Below are 25,488 nucleotides of genomic sequence, written 5' to 3'. Positions count from 1 at the left end.
GCATTACTTTGCCAACAAAGTTTCGTCTAGTCAAGGCTACGGTTTTTCCTGTGGTCATGTATGGATGTGAGAGTTGGACTGTGAAGAAGGGTGAGCGCCGAAGAATTGATGCTTTTGAACTGTGGTGTTGGAGAAGACTCTTGAGAATCCCTTGAACTGCAAGGAGATCCAAGCAGTCCATTCTGAAGGAGATCAGCCCTGGGATTTCTTTGAAAGGAATGCTAAAGCTGAAACTCCAGTACTTTGGCCACCTCATGCAAAGAGTTGACTCACTGGAAAAGACTCTGATGCTGGGAGGGATTGGGGGCAAGAGGAGAAGGGGACGACAGAGGATGAGATGGCTGGATGGCATCACTGACTCGATGGACGTGAGTCTGAGTGAACTCCGGGAGTTGGTGATGGACAGGGAGGCCTGGCGTGCTGTGATTCATGGGGTCGCAAAGAGTCGGACACGACTGAGCGACTAAACTGAACTGAATTGAGAGAAATTGAAGTGTTTTTGTGAGAAGAGCTGAAAAATTAATGAATTATTTTAAAACAAAACTTAGCTGAAAAGGAATTAGAAGGTATGCACGTGAGAATAAAATCTTGATCTCAACATGTAGGAGGAAAACCCATATTTTGTGTAATCTTAGCATATCTACCCTGATGGGGCCACAAGATTCAGTTTCACCAATGGAAAGTGAAACTCTGTCTACATATAGTACTCTGTGTACAGATATTGCTAGTGAATAATTTTAGTTATAAACAATTTACGTTCTACTGCCTTTTGTCTTAGTCTTCCCCTTGCAGTCTTCACTTCCCCCTGGCCTTCTTGCTTTTGTGCAAACAATAACTTTCTCACCTCCTTCAAATTTTTGTTCAGATCTGACAAAGGGAGCTGTCCTGAGCACACCAATTAATACCACATGGCTCTTCAGAGCTCTGTTTCCCTCCTCTGCATCACCTTCGTTTGTGTCATATAATTAGATTGTTATGCTGACTGTTTATCATCTATTTCTGCCTTAGCATTTGAGTTCCATGAAGATGGGACTCTTAGTAATATTCTCAGATGTATACAAAAGGCCTTGAGCAATGCTTAGCCTATCAGTGCTCAGCAAATATTTATTGACTAAGAGTCAGTAGCATTCCTTTTGCCATTAATCACTACTTTCCTGAAATATTTAAAAGAAGCTTCTTAAATCGTTGACTTTTAATAACAAAATTTGCGATTCTTTGTATTGAAAATAAGCATTTTTGGGGGAAGCTTGGCATAACTTTGATTTGAAATTTTCAGATACTGAAGTGGATGTAGTTGGCCTGTGTCAAGAAGGAAAGTTTCTTTTGGTTGGGGAGAGAAGTGGCAACCTACATCTTATTCATGTAACGTCAAAGCTAACGTTACTCACCAATGTAAGAGCTTGTTACCTTGTTATGTTTTTCATCTTCATTATCTAAATTCTAAACTATCTCTTAGCTAAAAACTCTAGCAAAGCTTTGCTTGATTTGTGTTTTAAATTACAAGAATAATGCTTCTTAACGTTGAATTTAAGAATCATAGCTTAGAAACTGAAAAAAATGCATAACCTGAAAGTTGAGAATTACGTTTTTTTGGGTGGACTTTCTGAGAACTTTAAGCCCAGGGGGCAGTCTCTCAAGATAGCTCTGAGGGACTGCTCTGAAGAAGTAAGAGAGGAGCTAGGATATATAGGAGTTTTGCAAGACAGACCATATAGTTGGAACATCAAAAGAGTACTGTTAACTAAAGAAAATCAGGTATCTCAGGTTAATGAATTTAGTGTTTTCTATGTATGGGAAGATGCAAGAGTGGGCTCACTGAAATCATTCCTTGATATGTGCACCTTTACCACCCAGGGCCAGTATCAGGCACTTCCCCATCCAGAGTCCCCTCCGTGTACACGTGGGAGTAGCTGCCGTGGCTGAGGGCTGGCCAGTGGGCAGCCTGTTCATCTCCATCCTGAGTTCCCTCATGGCTGGATGTGGCTGCAGCATCCTTTGTTTGCTGAAATGGCAGGCAACATTTTTTAATCCACAAAACATGACATAAGTGCAAAATGGAAAAATTACGGTTTGAAGACTGTATACTTGTCCATAACAGTTTTCCATTTCAAGACTAAAATGTTTGGGATATAGGTAAAATTATTGCTAATGATAATTGATAACCCTCGAGTTTAAAGAAAATAATCTTTGATTGTATTTTTCTGGGTTTAATCTTATCATTTGATATTAATTTGTAATTAGGCATTTGTTCAGAAAGCTAACGATGAAAATCCATGTACTTACCGGAATCTTGTTATTGAGAAAGATAGTTCAAGCGAAGGTAAGTTTTTAAATTTCTTTTTTAATATCTTCTTAATAATGTTCAGTCAAAAAATCAGATTTGTACTTAATATATTAGGTAAATTAATTTGCACTAGGTGGCTCAGTTGGTAAAGAATCCGCCTGCAATGCAGGAGACCTGGGTTCGATCCCCTGGAGGAGGAAATCAACCCACTCCAGTATTCTTGCCTGGAGAATCCCTGTGGACAGAGGAGCCTGGCGGGCTATAGTCCATGGGGTCACAAAGAGTGGGACACAACTGAGTGACTAGCACTTACACAAAGTTAAACTTTTGGGGTGCAATTAATATTATTTTAAAAAATAAGTTTATTTTAGATCTTTTCAGAGGCTTAAATGTTAACTCTTCTAAATAATATATCCTAAACTTTTTTATAGTTTTAAGAGTTCTATAGATAATTAAGGATACATAATATTCTTTTAAAATGTTGTTATGGATTTTAGTATATTTATTATACTTTTTTTTTTAATTTTTTTTTAATTAATTTTATTTTATGTTTAAACTTTACATAATTGTATTAGTTTTGCCAAATATCAAAATGAATCCACCACAGGTATACATGTGTTCCCCATCCTGAACCCTCCTCCCTCCTCCCTCCCCATACCATCCCTCTGCGTCGTCCCAGTGCACCAGCCCCAAGCATCCAGTATCGTGCATTGAACCTGGACTGGCATCTCGTTTCATACATGATGTTTTACATGTTTCAATGCCATTCTCCCAAATCTTCCCACCCTCTCCCTCTCCCACAGAGTCCAGAAGACTGTTCTATACATCAGTGTCTCTTTTGCTGTCTCGTATACAGAGTTATCGTTACCATCTTTCTAAATTCCATATATATGCGTTAGTATACTGTATTGGTGTTTTTCCTTCTGGCTTACTTCACTCTGTATAATAGGCTCCAGTTTCATCCACCTCATTAGAACTGATTCAAATGTATTCTTTTTAATGGCTGAGTAATACTCCATTGTGAATGTACCATAGCTTTCTTATCCATTCATCTGCTGATGGACATCTAGGTTGCTTCCAAGTCCTGGCTATTATAAACAGTGCTGCGATGAACATTGGGGTACACGTGTCTCTTTCCCTTCTGGTTTCCTCAGTGTGTATGCCCAGCAGTGGGATTAACAAACGTTAACTGGCCTTTATTTTGATGTAGCTGAGATTATTTTTTTCTGGTGAATGAAGTTTGGTTTATAAAAGTTTCTAAGAAGTAATTGTGCTTTTACAGATAATTTACCAACTCTCTATAAATAACTTTTATCTGTGTTGCTACTATATTATTTGGTTATTAGACTTTAAATGAGCAAATGGACATATTTTTAAGCTAGGTCCAGACTCTGATTTAAATTTTTTATTGATGTGCCTTTTAAAGAAGCTGGCTTGATTTTATTTTAATAGATACCTATTATATGCTGCTGCTTACAAACAATGGACTTTTTTGTATTACGAACCTTCAGCTTGTAAAAATTCAACAAGGTAAGTAATGTATTATTTTCTTATTACTGATTTGCAGCGAATTTTTTTTTGAGCAAAGGGCTCTTTTTTTATCAATAATTTTATTAATTTTTTGTTTTCACTGGGTCTTTGTTGGTGAGCGTGTGCTTTCTCTATTTACAGAGATCAGGAATTCTGCTCTCCTGTCGCGATGTGCAGGCTTTTCATTGTTGTGGCTTCTTTTCCTGTGGAACACGGGCTCTAAGGGGGCATGGGCTTCAGTAGTTGCAGTTCCTCAGCTGTAGAGCACAGGCCCAATAGTTGTGGTGCACAGGCTTAGTTGCTTCTCAGCATGTGGGATCTTCCCAAACCAGGAATTGAACCTGTGTCTCCTGCATTGGCAGGCATAGTCTTTACCGCTGAGTCACCGAGGAAGCCCCACAGCAATATTTCTTATGTGTTTTCCAAGTAATTTTAACATAGTCTCTTCGAGAATATTTTAGTGTAACTCCATTCTTTGATACTGGGCATACTTTGAGTATTTGTAATATACTTATTCTCCAAGTTAGGGCTGCAACAGAGTCTGAAGAACTATTTATTTATAGCCTTTAAGGACTTTACAACTTAGTCAGAGAGACGGGCGATATGCTAACATAGTAATAAATGCTTTTTGTTGAAATGAATGAACCTGTAAACTGAAATGATTGCATTAATAATTAATAATACAGAGCAGTAATCTCGAGTGTGTTAGTGAATTGTGTGAATCTTATATCCCTCTGAGCTGGCAGAGATTGAGGAATTGATTCTAGGCATGTATTCAACAATTTTTTTTTTTTAAAGATCTACTATGTGCTAAGAAGGCTTCTCAGGTGGCACTAGTGGTAAGGAACCCGCCTGCCAATGCAGGAGACACAGGAGATAAGAATTCAATCCCTCGGTGGGAAGATCCCCTGGAGGAGGGCATGGAAACCCACTCCAGTATGTATGCCTGGAGAATCCTATGAACAGAGGAGCCTGATGGGCTACAGTGCCAGGGTCACAAAGGTCACAAAGAGTCGGATCCAACTGAAGCGATTGAGCATGCTTGCACACATGTGCTAAGGATGTGCCAGATGCTGGGGCCATGAGGAGATTTAAGGTACACAGTTCTCTAAAGTTTGATGAAGGAGCTGGACAAGTGAAACTGCTCTTCCAAAAGGGAGTGCAAAGTGTTGAGGACATCACAGGTAGCACTTCAGAGCTTGACTAGGAGAGTTGGGACAGGGAGAAGATGCTGAGTAGGAAGAACCGTGGTGCATGAACGTGTGGAGAGGCCCTATAAGGATATAAGACACGCTGGCAGGTGCCCTGAGTACAACATGCCATCACAGTTTATTTCTTTGGTCAAGGGCAAAACTGAAAAGTCACCAGCACTGTATTAATTTCTGACCAGTTGTTCTTCTCACTAGATTGTATATAATTTCATCTTGACACAAAAGGGGAGACTTGTATGTATTTTATGTCATACTATAAATTTAGCCTACTTTGTCTTTTTCATGCAGCGATTGAAAAGGCAGACTTCGATACAGCTAAGAAGGTAAGAAGACAAGACCACACTGTCTTCTTAAAACTTAAATGCCAGTTTAGGAAAGTGTTTCTGCATAATTGTCTAATGGTTGATTTGGGGGAATTAGCATAATAAAACATTTTAATGACATTCCCATTAAAAGATACATTTGTAACTGTTGATTTAACTGATTTTTATCAATCTTTCCAAGGAGTTTGGACTATGGAGCATATATATAACATTCTTATTTTTTTAAATCTTGCAGTTACAAGGACAAATCAAGTCCAGCTTTATTTCTACTGAGAATTATCATACTCTCGGTTGTCTCAATCTTGTGGCTGGTGATTTAGCAAGCGAAATCCCTGTGATAATTGGGGTAATTCTTTTTTTTATAAAATTTCAAATTTCTTTTTCTGAAACATTTCTTCATTAAAACATAGTTTTGGTAAAATTGTGAATTTGTAGTGTATAGCAGAAACAGGGAAATTAGAAAATTTCATGAAATTAACTCAATAGAGTTAACTAAGTTTCTACATGGGAAAAACTATTGCATCTTTATTTTCACTAATCTCTGTCTGACATTTAGCATGTCTTTAAGTTAGGGCTTCCCAGGTGGCTCAGATGGTAAAGAATCTGCCTGTAATACAGGAGACCTGGATTCGATCCCTGGGTCCAGAAGATCCGCACAAGAAGGGAATGACTTCCAGTATTCTTGCCTGGAGAATTTCATGGAGAGGAGCCTGATGGGCTATATAGTCCATGGGGTTGCAAAGAGTTGAGCAACTAACACTTTCACTTTTCACTTCAGCTATGAGTGCAACAGCAGCAAACAAAACATCTAATATCATATTCGTGGAGTAGGCAAAAATTCTATATTGAATTATATTATTACAGCATTTACAACATGTTTGCTTGCCAAATTTATATATTAAGCAGGTATTTTTCCCTATCTAGTGAGTGTATCCTGTTCAGTATTTCATCGGGCGTCAAATAATTTGAAATGAATATTTATGAATTTTTTTCAAATAGTAATTATTTTAATGACAGTACTTCATCAAGCACTGTATTTATCTCATAATTCTAGAGGAAGTCTTAAAGCTTATCTGGTGTCTCTAAGTTGCCTGAATGTGCCTGCTCCTTGTTAAATGTTCATGTGGTAGGAGTTCACTTTTCTTTTCATTCTGTTCTCTTGAAAACTAAGAGAGGAACAGGATGATAACAGCTAGCTGAGCTTGAATATATATAAATATATTTTGAAATTAGTCACATGTACAACTTTGATGTTTCTACCTGGAAGAGAACTTGGGTCTGAAACCAAGTTTGTAATTGACATACTGTTTTCACTTCTGTAGGGAACTGGCAATTGTGCACTCTCAAAATGGGAGCCAGATTCTTCCAGGAAAGGGATGACAGTTAAGAGTGTTATTGATTCAGAGATTATCAAAGGTAAAAATAAGTTAATGAAACTACTTTTGGTAATTGAAAGTGAGTTGTTATTTTCATGTCAATATGCTAAGTCTAGCATGTGGCCCATTTTAGCAAATAACTCTTGCGAACAAGCCAGCTTATTAGTCTATGATTGTCTGCATGTTTGACTTCTTGGAACATTGCTGTTGTTACTCTTCATTTTGGGAGGTTTTTTGTTTTAGTAGTCATCCAGAAAAGTAGAGGGGAGGAAATAAATGGGAATGGAAACTTCTTGTTTAAGTGCACTTCTGCCTCTTCATAAGTATGTTAGTTTACTGTCTTAAATATGGCGATACATAACCCAGAAACGTAGTCCTTACACACCTTGCTTTCTCTTTTGTAGGTGCAAAGAAGTTCCAGCTAATAGACAACCTACTTTTTGTTCTTGATACTGATGTATGTTTCTGATATTTCGCCTTAAGTATTTTCACTTGGTTTTATATTTAACAGTGGAAATGTTGTTAAACTTTACCAAGACAAGGACTTTAGCTGGGGTGAATTACTGTCTTGTGTAATGTACTTTATTTCAGTTACATATCAAAAGATAGATTCCCAAATGTAAATTTTTAGCCATTAAGAGGATGTATCAATGAAATGTCTCTTTTGCAGAACGTGTTGAGCTTATGGGATATTTACACCCTAACTCCCATATGGAACTGGCCTGTCCTTCATGTAGAAGAGTTTCTTCTCACCACAGAAGCAGAGTCACCTTCATCAGTCACCTGGTACATTATGACACTCAACATTGATTTCCCTTCTGTTAGAACCAGGTTTCTTGCCTGGTTCCGATCAGATCTTTGCTACCCCGTGGTCTGTACAATCCATGGAATTCTCCAGACCAGAATACTGGAGTGGATAGCCTTCCCTTCTCCAGGGAATCTTCCCAACCCAGGGATCAAACCTAGGTCTCCCTCATTGCAGGCAGATTCTTTACCAGCTGAGCCACCAGGGAAGCCCCATTATGTGTTACATAACAAATAACACTGTGAACAGACTGACAGGGTAAAGACCATTTCATTATTAGCCATTAAGAACAAACGGGTTACGCAAAAAGCTCCAAATGAATGTGTTAGAAAGAGTGTCAGTCTAGGCCATAAACGCTGAGAAGTCAAATTCATTATCTTCTGTGTGAATAAATTTTTATACAATGATATCACTTTGACTTAGCTTATATCTAGCAACTGGCTTATGTGATTCACTTAAACCTTCTTTTCTCTTTCAGGCAAGGGATTACAAATCTCAAATTAGTGGCTCTAACAACTACTACTAATAAGAAGGTTTGGGAGAATTTATTTCACATTTGTCCATATTATGTGTTAGAAATAGCATTAATACAAAACTAGTTGTTAAGTAGTGCTTGAAATATATTAGCTCTTAGTTCACACAGGTACTTGACAGATCAGAAATAACCCTGCAGAGCTCTTTTTTCTCATCTAAAAAACAAAGTATAAATCTCTGTTCCATACTTTAATTGGAGCATTTCCATAAGAAAATGCTTATTATAGTGATACTTCATAGTTCTGACACTGAGGAATTACATTTGCCTTACGTTTACATTTGTCTTCCAAATTACATTCGCCTTAGGTTCAAATTGTAAAATGGACTCCAGGTAGCAGATTTAGAAGATGGGATAGGATATAATTTTATATGTAACCTTTAAATGATACAGTAACAGATTTACTTATTTTTTCAATTAACTTTGTATCAAATGTTTTCATCTATGTCCTGGATTGTAAGTGCTATCTTGTGCTTAGAGGTTTATACTGACCTAAGAAATTCATAGCTGTCTTGTTTTTCTTAGATGAAAAACCTTGTGGTCTGTTCATTACCTGCGATGGAAATACTGTATTCTTTGGAAGTATCTGGTATTTCTTCTCTGGTGCAAACAGGAATTAGCACGGTAAGCTGACATGTATTTTGAACTACTTTATAGCAACAACAGCAAAAACAATTAAGAATAACTGAGTCAAGAATGAGTGGAACCTAGTGGAATACCTGGATAGATCTCAGGTTTATAACCATATTTATTGTTATCATAGGTCTTGAGCTACATGTATTTGTAGGAGGTCGGTTTTCATTTAAAAAGACAAGAAAATTAATTGACTAAGACATCAGTCAATTGCATATTCAATTTTCTTGTCTGTTCACAGGGAATATAAATAATTGTTAATTTGGGAGAGGTTATCACTTTTTACTTATTTTTTAACTGTTATCCTAAAAAAGTTTTTTCTTACTATGTTTCATCTCTTTTTTATACATATGCCCTGTATTTTTTCCAAGCCATTTGGAAATTACTTGCAGACATCATAACCTCTCATCTCTAATTTCAGCAGGTATCTCCTAAAGAGTCAAGCCATTCTTCTAAAACATAGTCATCACACTCACAACATTTAACATTAATGCAATATTATTGTGAAATATGCCATCCAAATTCAAATTTTACCAATAGTGCCAATTACTTGAGAACTTTTTTTTTTCCTGACCTAGGATTCAGTCAAGCATCACAAATTGAATTTTGTTGTTGTGGTCACATGGTGGTTTACTTTAATCTCTAAAACTTCCCTAGTCTTATTTTGGTCTTTTCCGACACATTTTCTTGAGTACTAGTAGAATGGTTGAATGTTCCTCCATTTGGATCTGTCAGCCTCGTCATGATTAGATTTGTGCTAAGCTTTTCTGGCCAGGATCCTGCATAGGTGATGTTGTGTCCTGACTGGATCACGTTAAGGGACTCAAGTTTACTCATCTTGTTATTGGTGCTGTTAAATTTGATCACTTGGTTAAAGCAGATCTACCAGATTTCTTCCTTGTAAAGGTATACGTTCCCCCTGATAATTAGTAAGTAATTTCTGTGGTACTATTTTGAGACTATGGGAATATTCTTTTCTTCAACAGTTTTTCCCGGTAATTTTAGAATCCATTGATGGATAATTTCTGCCTAAACCAGTTGTTACTGTAGTAACTATAAAGTGAATTGATACCATTTCTCAATTTTAAACATGTTTTTGCTCTTGTAGGATACCATATACCTTCTGGAAGGAATTTTCAAAAATGATCCAAGGTAGGTCACATTTTGTTTATCAGATGCATCATTAAATAACAGCATAGTTAAAACTTATTTACTAATATTAAATGACAAATGTCAATATTAAAATTTTTTTTCAGTTTGTCTGAAGACTCAGTCTCCGTTTTAGCACTCAGATGTCTTACAGAGGCTTTACCAGAAAACAGGTAACTTCTTTTTTTCTAAGCCTTACCTTAATGAAAGACTTGACTTCTCTGATTAATAAAAATTTTACTGAAATTTCTTTTCAATTTTTCAGATTGAGTCGGTTACTTCACAAACACAGATTTGCTGAAGCTGAGAGCTTTGCCATTCAGTTTGGACTAGATGTTGAGGTAATTATTCATGTATTCATTCATGCATTGAAAGCATTTCTTCATGTACTAGCGGCTGAGGAGACAAACAGGTAAAACATGATTGAGATTTAGTGTGATCAGACCTGTAATTAAGATATGACCAAATAGAGTAAGGGATTCAAAGGAGATACTGAACTTTTAAGTAGGGTGGAAAGACTTCCTGGAGGAGGTAATTTTATGTCCTATCTTGAAGATATTCCTGATAGTCCTGGGAGAGGAAGGGAATTCTAAGTATTAGGACACATGAAGAAAGTGAGGGATGGGACTTTCCTGGCAAACCAGTGGCTAGGGCTTCACCAACCAAAACAGGTGGGGTTGCAGGTTTGATTCCTGGTCAGGGAGCTAGGATCCCTCATGCCTAGAGGCTGGAACACCAAAGCATGGAGCAGAAACAACATTGTAACAAGTTCCGTGAAAACTTAAAAAAGAAAAATTCATCCCTTATTAAGAAGAAATTCACACAGATATTAAAAAGAAAGAAAGTGAGGGAGTCTTACGGTTTCCAGAAACTCCTAGTAATTAGTCAGGACTAGCATATAGGTTCATTGTGCATAGAAAGAAAAGGAGATGATGGAGAAGAAGGTCAGAGCCTAGAGGGCTTTGTGTGCACTGCAGAGGATTTAGGTTTTGTTCTGCAGGTGATAGGGAGCTACTAAGAATTTCACTGTATAAAGAGGGGAAATTGATAATGGGATTGAACCCGTATCTCAGTTGGAAGACTGAGCCAGTGCAGCGAGGTAGAGACATACAGGAGGGAAGGCCAAGAGAGGTGTGTAGAAGGTAGAAGCAGTGGGGCTCAGTGATCAAACATGGTGATAATGTTGGGAAGGGACTTGCAGGACTCTGCTCAGTACACTAGTTGGAATGTGATGATATGACTTAAAATGAAGAGTGTTGTGGAAGAGTTAGGGATAACATATAAAGGGTTCTGCCTATGAACATTGCATGTGTGACTTCCCTAGTGGCTCAGTGGTAAAGAATCTGACTGCCAATGCAGGAGATATGGGTTCAGTCCCTGGTCCGGGAAGATCCCACATGCCGGTGGGCACCTAAGCCCGTGTGCCACAACTATGGAGCCTGTGCTCTGGAACCGGGGAGCCACAACTACTGAAGCCTTGTGTGCCCTAAGGCCCACACTCCCCAACAAGAGAATCCACTGCAGTTCCATGCAGAGAGTAGCCCCCACTCACCGCAACTAGAGAAAAGCCCTCACAGCAACAAAGACCTAGCACAGCCAAAAAATATAAATAAATAAATAAAATTATATGTTTAAAAAAACATTGCATGTAAGGGATCTTATAAAATGAGGCTCTCTGATAGGAACCTGGAGAGTGATCTGAGCTGAATCTGGAGGTGGATAACACAGGGGAATGGCTCAGACCTCTCAAGGAGAACGTGGAGAGTCAGAAGAGATCTGAGTATGAGGTACAGGGCACCACCACATGGGACATAGAGGAAGAAGGGCGATGAACACATTTGGGAAGAAACCCACACAAATGTGCAATTGAAGAAGCCAAGGAAGAAGAAACTTTGAAGTTTAGGGAGGAGAATCCCTGGCAGTCCAGTGGTTAGGGCTTCTTGCTTTCACTGCTGAGGGCCTAGGTTCAATCCTTGGTGGGGGAACTACGGTCCCATAAGCCATGAGACGTGGCCAGAAGACAAACAAAAAGTTGAGTGGAGAGTGATCAGCAGTTGCAAATATTATCGATAAAATCAAGCATAAAAACTGAAAGTTGTTGAATTTGGTGATTAGGAATTCATTGATATCCCCTGAAAAGTCGTGGTAAGTAATGAAGGAGGGAGCCTAGTGGTAGTGAAGAACTAATATTTCCTTTGTGGGTGGTGAGTATCCACGTGTTTGTTGTTTAAAAAATGTAGCATATTGGGGACTTCCCCACTGATCCATTGGCTAAGACTCCAGTAATCCCAATGCAGGGGCCGGGGTTTGATTGTGGTTAGGGAACCAGATCCCCACGTGCTGCAACTGAGAGCTTGTGTGCTGTAGCTAAAGATCCCGTGTGCCACAAAGACCTGGCGTAATCAAATTTTAAAAAAGGGAATGGAAAAATGTAGCCTTTTATATTACGTAACAACCTAAATGGGAAAAGAACTTGAAAAAGAGTAGATGCAGTGCATATGTATAACTGAATCATTTTGCTGTACACCTGAAATCATCACATTGTTAATCAACTATACTCCAATAATTAAAAAGTTTTTAAATATAGCATTTTAAAACACACAAAAGAATTAATTCCATTTATTGTTTAAAAGTATATATGAGTAAAGAAGTAAGTAAGTTAATGGGATAAAAAGCACCAAAATTAAGATAACAGATACTTCTAGTTCAGGGAAGGAGGATGACATGTTTGGAAGAAGAGAATGGGATCTTAAACTATATTAGTAATTGCTGCGGCCTGCACAGCAGGTAGGGAATTGAAAGTGGTCAATGCACAGTTTGGGAAAAAGAAACTAGAGAAAGAATTAAAGTCTTAAAGATGGGACTGGGAGACTCAAGACCTCTTGGGTCAAGAGCCCTGTTCCTTGGAGCCACATCACTTTTATTTATTGTTTTGGCAAGCAGAAAGTATCTTATGTTACCATGAAGTCCGCCTTCTGTGTCCTTGGTCATGTCTCCCATTTTATTGATTACTTTAAACTATCTTTGTTATTTTCTTGTGCGAGGGCTATCACGTAGCTGGAGGTCATAGACCCGCATATGCCTTGGGAAAACATCTTAGTGTGTGTACAAGCAGTGTTCTGAGCTTGCGCTGACCCGGCACTCCAAGGTCCACACTATGTTTTTCCTTAGCTTAGCAGGGTGTGACAACCCCAACTGATCAACCTGATGTACTTTTATTTGGGTGATGCTGTATTGCTATATTTTGCTTTTATTCTTTTCCCATGGCTATTTTCTCATGGCTTAGCCAGAGCAACAGGTGGCTGAGTATTAACCCTGCAAGTAATGTGCTTTATTTTTTTTTATTTGAGTGATAAATATACAAGTATTTGTTATATTATTATCTTGTTAAACATCTGAGAGTTTCTAATTTTTAAAAAGGTAAATAGAGCAAAAAATCAAAACCAGTGAAAGGTGTTTTCAGGTACTGGAGACACATAACTAGAGAAACTACTCTTTTGTATCTTTTTTATTTTTCTCTTTTAATAAAAAAAATGGGTGTACATGTGTTCATATGTACATCATGTATACATATAATTTTTAGTTTTCAGAACCAGAAAGCCCATGTTAAAACTGGTATTTTGTTTATAAGAAAGGAACCTGAAGTACTTCCCTGGCAGTCCAGTGATTAAGACTCCATGCTTTCAAAGCAGGAGGCTCTAGTTTGATCCCTGGTCGGGAAACAGATACCACATGCCACATGGCTAAAAGATAATTAAATAAAATTAAAAGAAAAAAGAAACCTGAAAATTTGGCTTTGTCTATATTCAAGTTGTATCTAGCAGCTAAAGAACCTTTGATGGAAAACTAGACATGAAACATAATTGTGTGGTCATCTTCTAAAAACCAGCTCCATTTATTAAAAAAATTTTTTTTAATTAATTTGGCTGTGCTGGATTGTAGTTGCAGCACACGGGGTCTTCAGTCTTTAGTTGCAGTATGTGGGATCTTTGGTTGCAGTGTGCGAAGTCTTAGTTGTGGCATCTGGGATCTAGATCTTTGATCAGGATCAAACCTCGGCCCCCTTCATTGTCAGCACCGAATCTTAGCCACTAGATCACCAGGGAAGTCCCTCAATTAACTTCTGGACAGCATAATTTCAGACCTTCTCTTGAGTTTCAGGCTTTTTGGAAGGGGTTTTGAAATTTTTGTTCTGTTTATTTATTTACTTTTGGGTGTGCTGGGTCTTCACTGCAGCATGCTGGTTTTCTCTAGTTGCAGCACATGGGGGCTGCTTGTAGAGCACAGGCTCTGGAGTGTGCAGGCTCAGTAGCTGTGGCTCATGGGCTTCTCTAGTTGTGCCGTGAAGGCTTAGTTGCCTCATGGCATAGGGATCTTAGTTCCCTGACCAGGCATTGAACTTGAGTCCCCTGCATTGGAAGGTGAATTCTTAACCACCGGAGCACTTGGGAAGTCCCAAGTTAAGTTTTCTCAGCCATACAATAGGGATCTTAGTATTTACCCATAGGATTATGATGAGGTTCAAATGCTTACTTAGGTTTTTATGAGAATTCACTGAGATAATTCACATAAAGCTCTTAGTACACTACTGGTCACATCTAGTGAGGACTCAGTAGAAATGATTTATGTAACTTTGCAATCTGGATTACCTTTCAGTTATCTAAGTGTTACCTTCTTTAATGCTTTTTTTTTTTTTTAATATTTATTTTTATTTATTTACTTGGCTATACCAGGTCTTAGTTTTGGCATTTGGGATCTTTAGTTGCAGTATGTGGAATCTAGTTCCCTGACCAGGGATTGAACCCAGGCCCCCTGCATTGGGAGCACGGAGTCTTACCCACTGGACCACCAGGAAAGTCGCAGTGCTTATTCTTGAACTGCATGAATACTCACTTTTTTCTTTTTTTAGTATACAGCATAAGGTTTCATCAACAAGTGTTATTTTGCTTCAGACTTCTTGATGTGGCATGTTTATATTACAGCTTGTTTACAAAGTAAAATCAAATGATATATTGGAGAAACTAGCTTTGAGTTCTCTGGACACCAGTGAGCAGACTAAATGGCAAAAACTTGTAAATGAAGCCAAGGAAAATCTACATAAAATCCAGGTATGTTTTCCCTGTTGTATACTGGAATATTCAGATTGATGGACTGATCTGCATTGTGTTGCCTTACCATGTCTGGCATTCATGCAACAGGATGATGAGTTTGTGATGAATTACTGCTTGGAGGCTCAGTGGATAACCTATGAAACCACCCATGAAATGCTAAATTATGCCAAAACCAGGGTAAGTTTTTCTAATGTTTGTTCATGTTAGTTTGTCTTATACAAAAGAAATAATTTCCAGAAAGCTGAATTGTTTTTATATCAGTTTTTAAAGTGCATTTTTAATATACATATTTTTTCCAAATGATGCCATTTTTTGCTATAGATTGTTCTTCTCACTGATCTTTGAATGAATACTGTTGCTAGTTATATTCCTTAAAATCAAGGTGTAACATGGGCAAAATGTGAGCTGTTTTCATGCAATGCATTATTTTTAAGATATATAATTTCTTTATTCATCTCAGTTCAGTGCAATTTAATTTTTAAAAATGATTTTTTTACTTTAATTCACAGAATGGAGAACCTGACATAGCCAATATTCTAACTATGTTTCTTATTCATCTTAGCTTTTGAAGAAAGAAGATAAAACTGTTCTTGTCTATTCTGATGGCTTAAAAGAGGTAATTGCATTAGATTTATAGGTTAATTTGGGGATGAATGTACTAATAGAATATGCTTTTGAATTCAAGATAGGTCTGTACTTTTTCAAGAGCAAGTTACTTTAATACATTTTTCCTTATTGCAAAATGGGATTAATAATAGTACTTAAGGGTTATTTTGAAATCAAATGAAATATTTCCTCTTAGGTATTTTTTTAGTGATTGCTACCTCAAATAATTATAAATTATGATAGTTATGATGGTGTCAAAAAATATATGTGTGTGTACATGTACATACAGATCTTCCTAGACTTATGATGGGGTTATGTCCTGACCAACCCATCATTAAGCTGAAAATATCATAAGTGAAAAATACATTTAAGGGACTTTCCTGGCAGTCCAGTGGTTAAGACTCCATGCTCCCAATGCAGGGGGCACAGCTTCCATCCCTGCTCGGGGAACTAAGATCCTGCATGCCGCATGCAAATAAAGAAAAGTACGTATAATACACCCAACCAACTGAACATCGTAGTTTGGCTTCGCCTACGTTAAATGTGCTCAGAGACTTACATTAGCTAGAGTTGAGCAAAATCATCTGACTTAAGGCCTACTTTGTAATAAAGTGTCAAATAGCTCATGTAATTTATTGAATACTGTACTGAAAGTGAAAACACAAAATGGTTGAAAGGGTATCAGTTGTTTGGGATTATGAGGCTGAAGGGGAGCTACAGCTTCTTAATTCTTCCCAGCATAAGAAAGTATTGTCTTGTATATTGTCATTAACACAGGAAGACATCAAAATTTGAAGTGTGGTTTCTATTGAATGCATATTGGTTTTCCACCATCATAAAGTCAAAAAATCTTAAGTTGAACCATTGCATGTCAGGGACCATCTATATAATTTTTAACTCTTATCTTAAAGTAAATGTTTAGTATAATCCAACTAGGTTTTACCAGAAGGTCATATTTATAAATCAGTGGGAAAACTAATTGATTTTGAAAGATGCTTTCCCTGCTAAGCTTTAGGCACTTCCTACATCATCCATTGGGATTGAAACATTTGGAAGGCAGATTTAAAGGCACAGTTCATATACAAATACCTTCCTCTTTGCAGTTTTATTGCAATGACCGTGACTGGAAATGTTTCCATCAGTCCAAGTTTTATGTTTTGTGTTAAATAAAGGCAGTCATATTTATGGGTATTGACCTGTAATGCAGGATAAAAGGAAAATATGCACAAGATTTCTAAAACAGAATGCCTAATTTTGGGTGTTTTTTATTTTAATCTTACTGCACACAATATTCAGACTGTTGGGTTTCTTTTTAGGTACTAAGGGCTCATGCAAAATTGACTACTTTTTATGGAGCATTTGGACCAGAAAAATTCAGGTGTGTACATTTGGACTGTCATAAAAGATACAGCAATGCTTTGTATGAATTTGTGTTTCTAGGGAGTGAATGATGGAAAATGTTATCCTCCCTGCTAAACTTTAGGCACTTCCTACCTCATCCAGGTAAGGCAGACCACCTTACCTGCCTCCTGAGAAATCCGTATGCAGGTCAAGAAGCAACAGTTAGAACCAGACATGGAACAACAGACTGGTTTCAAATTGGGAAAGGCATCCTCAAGGCTGTATATTGTTACCCTGCTTATTTAACTTATGTGCAGAGTACATCATGTGAAATGCTGGGCTGGATGAAGCACAAGCTGGAATCAAGATTGCTGGGAGAAACATCAATAACCTCAGATGTGCAGATGACACCACTCTTATGGCAGAAAGTGAAGAAGAACTGAAGAGCCTCTTGATGAAAGTGAAAGAGTTGAGTGAAAAAATTGGCCTAAAACTCAACATTGAGAAAACTAAGATCATGGCATCCGGTCCCATCACTTCGTGGAAAATAGATGGGGAAACAATGGTAACAGTGAGAGACTATTTTTTGGGAGCTCCAAAATCACTGTAGCCATGAAATTAAAAGACGCTTGCTCCTTGGAAGAAAAGCTATGACCAACCTAGACAGCATATTAAAAAGCAGAGACATTACTTTTCTGACAAAGGTCCGTCCAATTAAAGCTAAGGTTTTTCCAGTAGTCATGTATAGATGTGAGAGTTGGACTATAAAGAAAGCTGAGTGCCGAAGAATTGATGCTTTTGAATTGTGTTGTTGTTGAAGACTCTTGAGAGTCCCTTGGGCTGCAGGGAGATCAAACCAGTCAATCCTAAAGGAAATCAGTCCTGAGTATTCACTGGAAAGACTGATGCTGAAGCTGAAACTCCAGTACTTTGGCCATCTAATGTGAAGAACTGACTCATTGAAAAAGACCCTGTTGCTGGGAAAGACTGAAGGCAGGAGGAGAAGGAGATGGCAGAAGATGAGATGGTTGGATGGCATCACTGACTCGATGGACATGAGTTTGAGCAAGCTATGGGAGTTGGTGATGGATAGGGAAGCCTGGCGTGCTACAGTCCATGGGGTTGCAAAGAGTCAGACATGACTGAGCGACTGAACTGACATCATCCATTGGGTTTGAAACGTTTGGAAGGCAGATTTAAAGGCACATACCTTTGGCCTTAGCAATTCATTCCTGGAAATTAATTCTATTAGATATACTAACGTGCACCAAGAAAGCATTTATAAATATTCAGTATAGCTACTTCAAACATAAGTTTATTTATCGTGATAAACTAACAATGAAGGAAGCTTTATTTTTTTCCTTGTGGCTCTTCAGTTATTCCAGTACTATCATTAAACATTCCACCTTTTCAGTGCTAACTGAAAATGTTACCTTAATTACATATTAAAATTCTCATGTGTGTTTAAGTTTCTGGAATAGTGTTCACTTGATCTCATCTCTATTCATTCACCAGTATCCAATAGTTTTAATTAATGTAGCTTTAAAGTGTCCTATTAACTGATAGACTAGTCTCACTATGCTTATTTTCCAGAATTTGGGGGATTACTCTTTTCTGTATGAAAGAGTCAGAATCAGCTTATTCAGTTTTTTAAAAATCTTATTTTTGTTGGATTTTTTATTATTTTTTAAATGGGAATGTGCTGAACCTAAGATCAATTTGGGGAGAACCACTATCTGCAATATCAAATCTTGATATTTAACGACAGTATGTGTCTTCCTTGGAGGAGGAAATGGCAACCCACTCCAGTATTCTTGCCTGGGTAATCCCATGGACAGAGGAGCCTGGTGGGCTGCAGTCCATGGGATCACAAGAGTCGGACACAGCTTAGCAACTGAGCCCACACGCACATGTCTTCCTACTCATTCTATTCTTTTCTTATATTCCTGAGTGGTAGCTACTCAGTTGTCTTCATGTAGATTTTTGTATACTTTATGTGAATTTTGTTCTTTCTTCCTACTATTATAAATGGAACTGTATCATATTCTCAAAAGAATATAGAAGCTATTGTTTTTTTTAAATTACTTTTAAATCAGTTACCTTATTGAACTCCTTTTTTTTTTTGCTTATAGTAATATTTCAGTTAATCTTGCTTTTTCCAAGTATATTATTATATATGCAAATAATGATAATTTTGCTTCATTTTTTCATTTCTTGCCCAGTTTCATTGACTGATACTTGTAGGACATTATTAAATAATGGTGGTAAACAGACATCCTTCTGTTAGTCCTGATGTTAGTGAAAATGCTTATTTTGTCTTATTTAATCATGACACAGGCTTGTAGAGTATTGTCTTTTTGTCATTTTAAGGAAGTATTCATCTTGTATTTCTGAGCTTTAATTAAGACTGGGTAGTCACTACAGCATTATTGATTATAGCAAAAGACTGGAAATAACCCTAAGGCTCACCTGTGGGGGGTCTAGTTAGATTATAGTAAATCCATGCCATGGAATCATATGTAGTCCTTAAAAAGAATAATAACTATATTTGCTTATTTGGTACAAGTGCCAAAATAATATTAAATGAATTTTTTCAAGTATAAACAGTATATATTAAAAATTCATTGAAATCATTCATTTAAAATTTAAAATGGTTGCTTGAATATGTAGTGATTATTTCAGAAAGGGTCTATAAGAAGAGCTGTGCCTTCTGGGGAGGGAAATACAGGAATTCTATAGGTCTGGATAAGAAGGAGACTAATTGTATAATCTTTGGTATTTTTTTTTAACTCTGAGGAAAAAAACTAGTTAAAATGCATAATGATATCCACTTGTATAACCTTAATATATATTTTTAAACTATTAGCTTCTTTCCTCTTTTTGACTTTGCAGTGGTAGTTCTTGGATTGAATTTCTGAATAATGAAGATGACCTTAAGGATATTTTTTTACAGCTAAGAGAAGGAAACCTTGTTTGTGCACAGTACCTCTGGCTGAGACATCGGGTAATTTCTTTTGCATTTTTTTCTGAATGGCTTTATAGTTCCCTAGAGATGTTATTGAATCAGTGTTGGAAACAAATGAGGTGGCAGGAATGACTGGGCAATGAGGCGTTTTCAGACTGTTTGATAAAATAGAGAAAACCGTCCTCTGATGATATTAACTCAGAGGAAATATGATAAAATAGGAACTTACGTTGTCTCATCACTCAGAGTCTAGTTGGGTCCTAAACTTAGCTCAAGAGGTAACATTCTATTAAACAGTTTATTGCCACAGTTTATTCACACCTTCTTTGTTAATGGTGGGGAAGGTAGTCATATTGCAGCTCAGATAGTGGTAAAGGGTTGCCTGTTACAGTTGCTGCTCTAAATCACCTGAATAATGATATAGGATATTAGGTCTGAAGAGCAGGATCTGGGTGTGAGGCTGTTAAAGACACATGCTTGTTAGGGCTTATGCTGTCACCTTCAGTTAAGTTTTCCTTAGAAAGGCATCTCTGCCAGTTCCTCTGCCTCGATTTATTAACTCGTACTCACTGCCGTGAGGTTTCATGGAATTTGGCTACCAACTTGAATCATTTGCTTTAAGGGTCAATTAAATCAGTAAAATATTTCTTGAGATGACTTCCTAATAAGTCTTTCCCTCTTGGGAGGCTCTCAGTTTAAATTTATCAGATAAATCTTAGTTTCTCACTCTATGATTTAGGCAAACTTTGAAAGCAGATTTGATGTGAAAATGCTTGAGAACTTGCTCAACTCAATTTCTACACCAATCTCTCTGCAAAAGCTTTGTCCATGGCTTAAAAATGATGTGATCCCATTTGTGAGAAAGACTGTACCTGAAGGACAGGTAAGTTGCTGTCAGTGTTTCCACTCTGGATGATTCAATTTTATTTTTTACTTTATATGGTTAAAGATTAAGTCATGCTAACACCAGGTAGTTCATTTTAGTATCTCTTTTGAAAGATTATCATGGAGGTTTTAAATTATTTCAGTGATTATCTATTTGTACTTTATATGATGTATCTATTTCAGAAAATTCTTGCAAAATGGTTGGAGCAAGCAGCCAGGAACCTTGAATTAACTGATAAGGTAATACCAGTATACTTAGTAGTAAAGAGACATTTCAAGTACTCCCCATTTTGTTTTAAAAATAAAAACATTATTTTTAATGGTCTCTAATATTTTTTTAAAGGCAAACTGGCCAGAAAATGGGCTTCAACTGGCAGAGGTATTTTTTACAGCAGAAAATGAGTTGGGATTGGCATCCTCTTGGAGTTGGAGTTCCTTGGTATGATACAAAAAAGAAATTTTTAGTAATAAAACATTTGATTCTTTACCGTCTGAGCCTCTAGGGAAGCCCAGTTAAAAAGTATTTAATTTATATTAAAAAGTTTGTCTCTGTAGTTAGACATATGTGCCTATTACATTTTCTTTCTGTGTGTTCTTTTGTTGTGTACATTTACAATCCACAAAAAGGAAAATCCTAATGTTTCTGTCACAACTTCAACCTGTTCTAATGCATTGTTTTTCTTTATTGAACCAAAGGGAAACAATATATAAACATACTCCTAAGTAGTCTAATTGGGATTTTATGCATTAGTAGCATTTCATAGTCCTTTAAAAGGGCAAAACTTAATAATGCATTAGGATTAGTTTTTTTGGAGAAGGAAATTGCAACCCACTCCAGTGTTCTTGCCTGGAGAATCCCAGGGACGGGGGAGCCTGGTGGGCTGCCGTCTATGGGGTTGCACAGTTGGACACGACTGAAGCGACTTAGCATAGCATATACTATTAAGAATAAAATAAAAATTTTTTCTGTAGGTTGCAAGCAGTATATTGATATCATATAATCTTTATGTTATAATCTATAAAGTATATTGATCATTATATGTTTTTTCCACAAGAGAGCTTTTCCTCTTTTTCTTTTCCCTAATTGCCTTTTATCAATTGAAAATTCTGTTTCTTGTATATAGCTTTAGGAAATGTCACAGCTTTATATCTGGTTTTAATCTATAGCTTTACATCTATATGATCAGAACATTGAGGACCATCTAAATGATGTTTGTGTACCTAAGTATATTTGGGGTTCTGAAAAAATATTACACTGTATTAATAGTTTTTTCTATTTTTTTTTTAAGAAAGAAAAATTTCAGATTTCTATTGGATTCTGATCTGTTAATTTGTACTAGTTAATTTTAGTTAGACTTATACAAAATTTAAAGGCATAAGTTACAGGTTTCCTCTTATTTGTCTTTCCCTCATACTTTTATTTCATATCCGTAACAACTTCAACATTTTTGTTTTATAAGGATAATCAAAACATGGAGGAAGTATGTCAGTTAAGGACTTTGGTAAATAACCTTCGAGAGTTAATCACACTGCATAGGAAATACAACTGCAAATTAGCCCTCTCTGATTTTGAGAAGGTAGGTAAACGTCTAGATTTATCAGAATTATTTTACCACAGTCAACATGACTCGAGTTTGCATTTATGCCATCTTTATTTTGATATCCAGGAGGATACAACCACCATTGTATTCCGAATGTTTGATAAAGTGCTGGCCCCCGAGCTTATTCCTTCCATCTTCCAGAAATTCATAAGAGTTTACATGCATGAACATGACTTACAGGAGGAGGAACTTCTGCTTTTGTACATAGAGGTAACTTCTTTTTTCCTGGATCCGTGCAGTGTGTCATTGTATTGAATGTTTAACTCTTTGAGGAATGTGGATACTTAACATTAGGATTTGTGCAGCATATTGTTGTTAAGAATGTGAGTTAACTCTGCTACTCATTGGCTGGTAACCTCGACACAATGGGATAATATTAGGACTTTCTGCAAATGGCTGTTGTGAAATAACAGAAGTGTGAACAAAGTTTTCTGCACCATGTAAAAGTGAAGACCAAGGTTTTGGCAATTTTGCACTGTTGACCGTAGTTCATCATTCATAGCTAAGTACAAGTTTTTGGTTTTTTAAATATCCATAAAAGCTGTTTATCTGTATTTATTTATGTGTGTGTGGGTTGGTTTTGTTTCTTTGTTTTCTAGTGAGTTTTAAATTTAAACAAAATGTTTGTCTCATTTTAGGATTTACTGAAGAGATGTAGCTCAAAGTTCACCTCACTCTTTGATACAGCCTGGGAAGCAAAAGCCATGGCAGTAATAGGATGTTTATCTGACACAGATGTAAGTGAATAGTGATCATATAGGTTTTTTTTTGAGCATTGCATCCTTTCTTAAAAGTTTCTTTTTTCTGGTCACAAAAGCAGCAGATATTTTTCGCTGTTCACCTGAAACTGCCACAACATTGTTAGTTGGCTATATTCCCCAGTACAGAACAAAAGCTTAAAGTTTGAAAAAAATAAATATTAAAAAGCAAAACCAAGAAAAAGCAATACGTATTTGTTAGAAAGAATTTATATAATATGAAAAAAATAATAAAAAAATAAAATCACAATCACCCATGATTCTTTTTTCTCGTGAAAATAAAAAGTGAAAAGTCGTCTCATTCCCGCCTGCAGAAATACCACGTGGACATTTGAATGCATGTATTTCCAGCATTTCTATGGTCTTACAAACATACAGTTTTTAATATTTTTATCATATGCCTTTATTTTGACTTCACACTGTTTTTAGTCATTATTGTAAAATGTGAATAAAATCATAAAAAACCTTTTTAAACACAGAGACTGTAGAAAATAATGACTTAATATGTGTGAATTTTGGAAGAAATACATGGTTTTGCTGTCAGAAGATGAAGTATTCTCAAGTTTCCATACAGCAGATGCAGGGCCCCTGCTGTAGATTGGGCAGCATCGTTAATTAGCATGAAACGTAAATCTGAGGGCTAGTCACTGTTGGTGCGTGTGTGTCTTTGTAGCTCATATTTGATGCTGTGCTCAAGATAATGTATGCCGCAGTGGTCCCCTGGAGTGCAGCTGTGGAGCAGCTGGTGAAACAGCACCTGGAGATGGACCATCCCAAGTAAGACTACAGTCTCCTGATCTACTTTTTTGGTGTGGGATAAACTATGTTTTGAGTTGAAATTAACATTTTTTTCTGTCCTTTACTGTGTCTCTTAGTATTTCATAACAGAGACAGTCCATGTTAATATCAATAAATTTACTTTTAGGGTCAAGCTGTTACAGGAAAGTTACAAACTAATGGAGATGAAAAAACTTTTACGAGGCTATGGAATAAGGGAGGTGAATCTCTTAAACAAGGAAATAATGGTAAGACCAATAATTGAAGAATCTTTTAACACCTTTGTTCCACTTCTAGAACACCACGGGAAATGTGACCGGGTTTTACATTCTTAAAGATTCATATACCTAGGTTCTTCACTACTTTCCTTTTGTTAGATAAAATGTTAACAGAGTGTTTGATTGGTTATTAAAACAGTAAAGACAACAGATAATTAAGGAGCTAAAGAAGCAGATTACATCATAATTTGTGTACTTTAAATATATATAATTTTTACTTATCAATTAAATCTCAAAGCTAAGGGGAACCAAAAAAAAGTGAAAGGATTGTCATTAAATTCAGAATACAAATTGTGTTTTAATTCTTCATACAGTTTAGTTTTTGCCTCATTGTTTTAATTACATAAACATGATTTCTGGGTTCTCTGTGAGATTTCATAACAAAGAAATATGAATTATATCTATTTCAGAGGGTGGTCAGATACATTCTCAAACAAGATGTCCCATCTTCTTTAGAAGATGCTTTGAAGGTGGCTGAAGCATATATGTTGCCTAAAGATGAAATCTACAGTCTAAGGATTATTGACCTGATTGATAGAGAACAGGTGTGAAAGTTTTATATTATTCTTACTTTTATCCATATATGGTTTCTTTGTTTTGAGTTTTTAAAGATTTAACTATCAAATTATACAAATAGACAAGCATTAAAGCAAAGTTATACCAACATTAGGCATTAGATTGGCCTCTATCTATAGTTTTTTTTTCTTTTAAAGTATTTTGTGAGTACCTAAAGAGCTTTCATGGGAGAAGGCAATGGCACCCCACTCCAGTACTCTTGCCTGGAACATCCCATGGATGGAGGACCCTGGTAGGCTGCAGTCCATGGGGTCGTGAAGAGTCAGACATGACCCAGCGACTTCACTTTCACTTTTCACTTTCAAGCATTGGAGAAGGCAATGGCAACCCACTCCAGTGTTCTTGCCTGGAGAATCCCAAGATGGGGGAGCCTGGTGGGCTCCCGTCTATGGGGTCGCACAGAGTAGGACACAACTGAAGCGACTTAGCAGCAGCAGCAGCAGCAAAAGCAAAGAGCTTTCATAGTCTTTGGTAGTTAACAAAATTTAGTTCATGTTTTATATATGCTATAGGACCCTTTGTTCCAAGAATAGGATGTGGGTTTATTTTTGTATTTTTAAGTGTCTTTATATAGTTCTAAAACTATTCAGTTCAGTTCAGTTCAGTCGCTCAGTCGTGTCCGACTCTCTGCGACCCCATGAATCGCAGCACGCCAGGCCTCCCTGTCCATCACCAACTCCCGGAGTTCACTCAGACTCACGTCCATCGAGTCAGTGATGCCATCCAGCCATCTCATCCTCTGTCGTC

At 36.9% G+C, this 25,488-nt stretch overlaps 1 protein-coding gene across 1 annotated transcript in view; it reads left to right on the top strand.

Annotated features, from left to right (window-relative positions):
• Window positions 1-25,488, top strand: part of KNTC1 (kinetochore associated 1) — a 70,861-nt gene that overhangs the window by 6,562 nt on the left and 38,811 nt on the right. The window contains exons 4-30 of the mRNA XM_010841314.1: window positions 1,277-1,392; window positions 2,242-2,320; window positions 3,737-3,814; window positions 5,314-5,348; window positions 5,584-5,694; window positions 6,671-6,764; window positions 7,129-7,181; window positions 7,395-7,510; window positions 8,008-8,062; window positions 8,587-8,685; window positions 9,803-9,846; window positions 9,951-10,016; window positions 10,109-10,184; window positions 14,826-14,951; window positions 15,042-15,131; window positions 15,517-15,570; window positions 16,877-16,938; window positions 19,794-19,905; window positions 20,606-20,749; window positions 20,935-20,991; window positions 21,095-21,190; window positions 22,212-22,328; window positions 22,419-22,562; window positions 22,991-23,089; window positions 23,784-23,887; window positions 24,036-24,135; window positions 24,576-24,710. Coding sequence (XP_010839616.1) covers window positions 1,277-1,392; window positions 2,242-2,320; window positions 3,737-3,814; window positions 5,314-5,348; window positions 5,584-5,694; window positions 6,671-6,764; window positions 7,129-7,181; window positions 7,395-7,510; window positions 8,008-8,062; window positions 8,587-8,685; window positions 9,803-9,846; window positions 9,951-10,016; window positions 10,109-10,184; window positions 14,826-14,951; window positions 15,042-15,131; window positions 15,517-15,570; window positions 16,877-16,938; window positions 19,794-19,905; window positions 20,606-20,749; window positions 20,935-20,991; window positions 21,095-21,190; window positions 22,212-22,328; window positions 22,419-22,562; window positions 22,991-23,089; window positions 23,784-23,887; window positions 24,036-24,135; window positions 24,576-24,710 — 2,462 coding nt within the window. The remainder of the gene's footprint in view (window positions 1-1,276; window positions 1,393-2,241; window positions 2,321-3,736; window positions 3,815-5,313; window positions 5,349-5,583; window positions 5,695-6,670; window positions 6,765-7,128; window positions 7,182-7,394; window positions 7,511-8,007; window positions 8,063-8,586; window positions 8,686-9,802; window positions 9,847-9,950; window positions 10,017-10,108; window positions 10,185-14,825; window positions 14,952-15,041; window positions 15,132-15,516; window positions 15,571-16,876; window positions 16,939-19,793; window positions 19,906-20,605; window positions 20,750-20,934; window positions 20,992-21,094; window positions 21,191-22,211; window positions 22,329-22,418; window positions 22,563-22,990; window positions 23,090-23,783; window positions 23,888-24,035; window positions 24,136-24,575; window positions 24,711-25,488) is intronic.

The sequence above is a fragment of the Bison bison genome, unplaced genomic scaffold (assembly GCF_000754665.1).
Source record: "Bison bison bison isolate TAMUID 2011002044 unplaced genomic scaffold, Bison_UMD1.0 scf7180017864160, whole genome shotgun sequence".
NCBI lineage: Eukaryota > Metazoa > Chordata > Mammalia > Artiodactyla > Bovidae > Bison > Bison bison.
The sequence above is the reverse complement of the archived record's forward strand: the minus strand, read 5'-3'. Positions and strand labels throughout refer to the sequence as shown.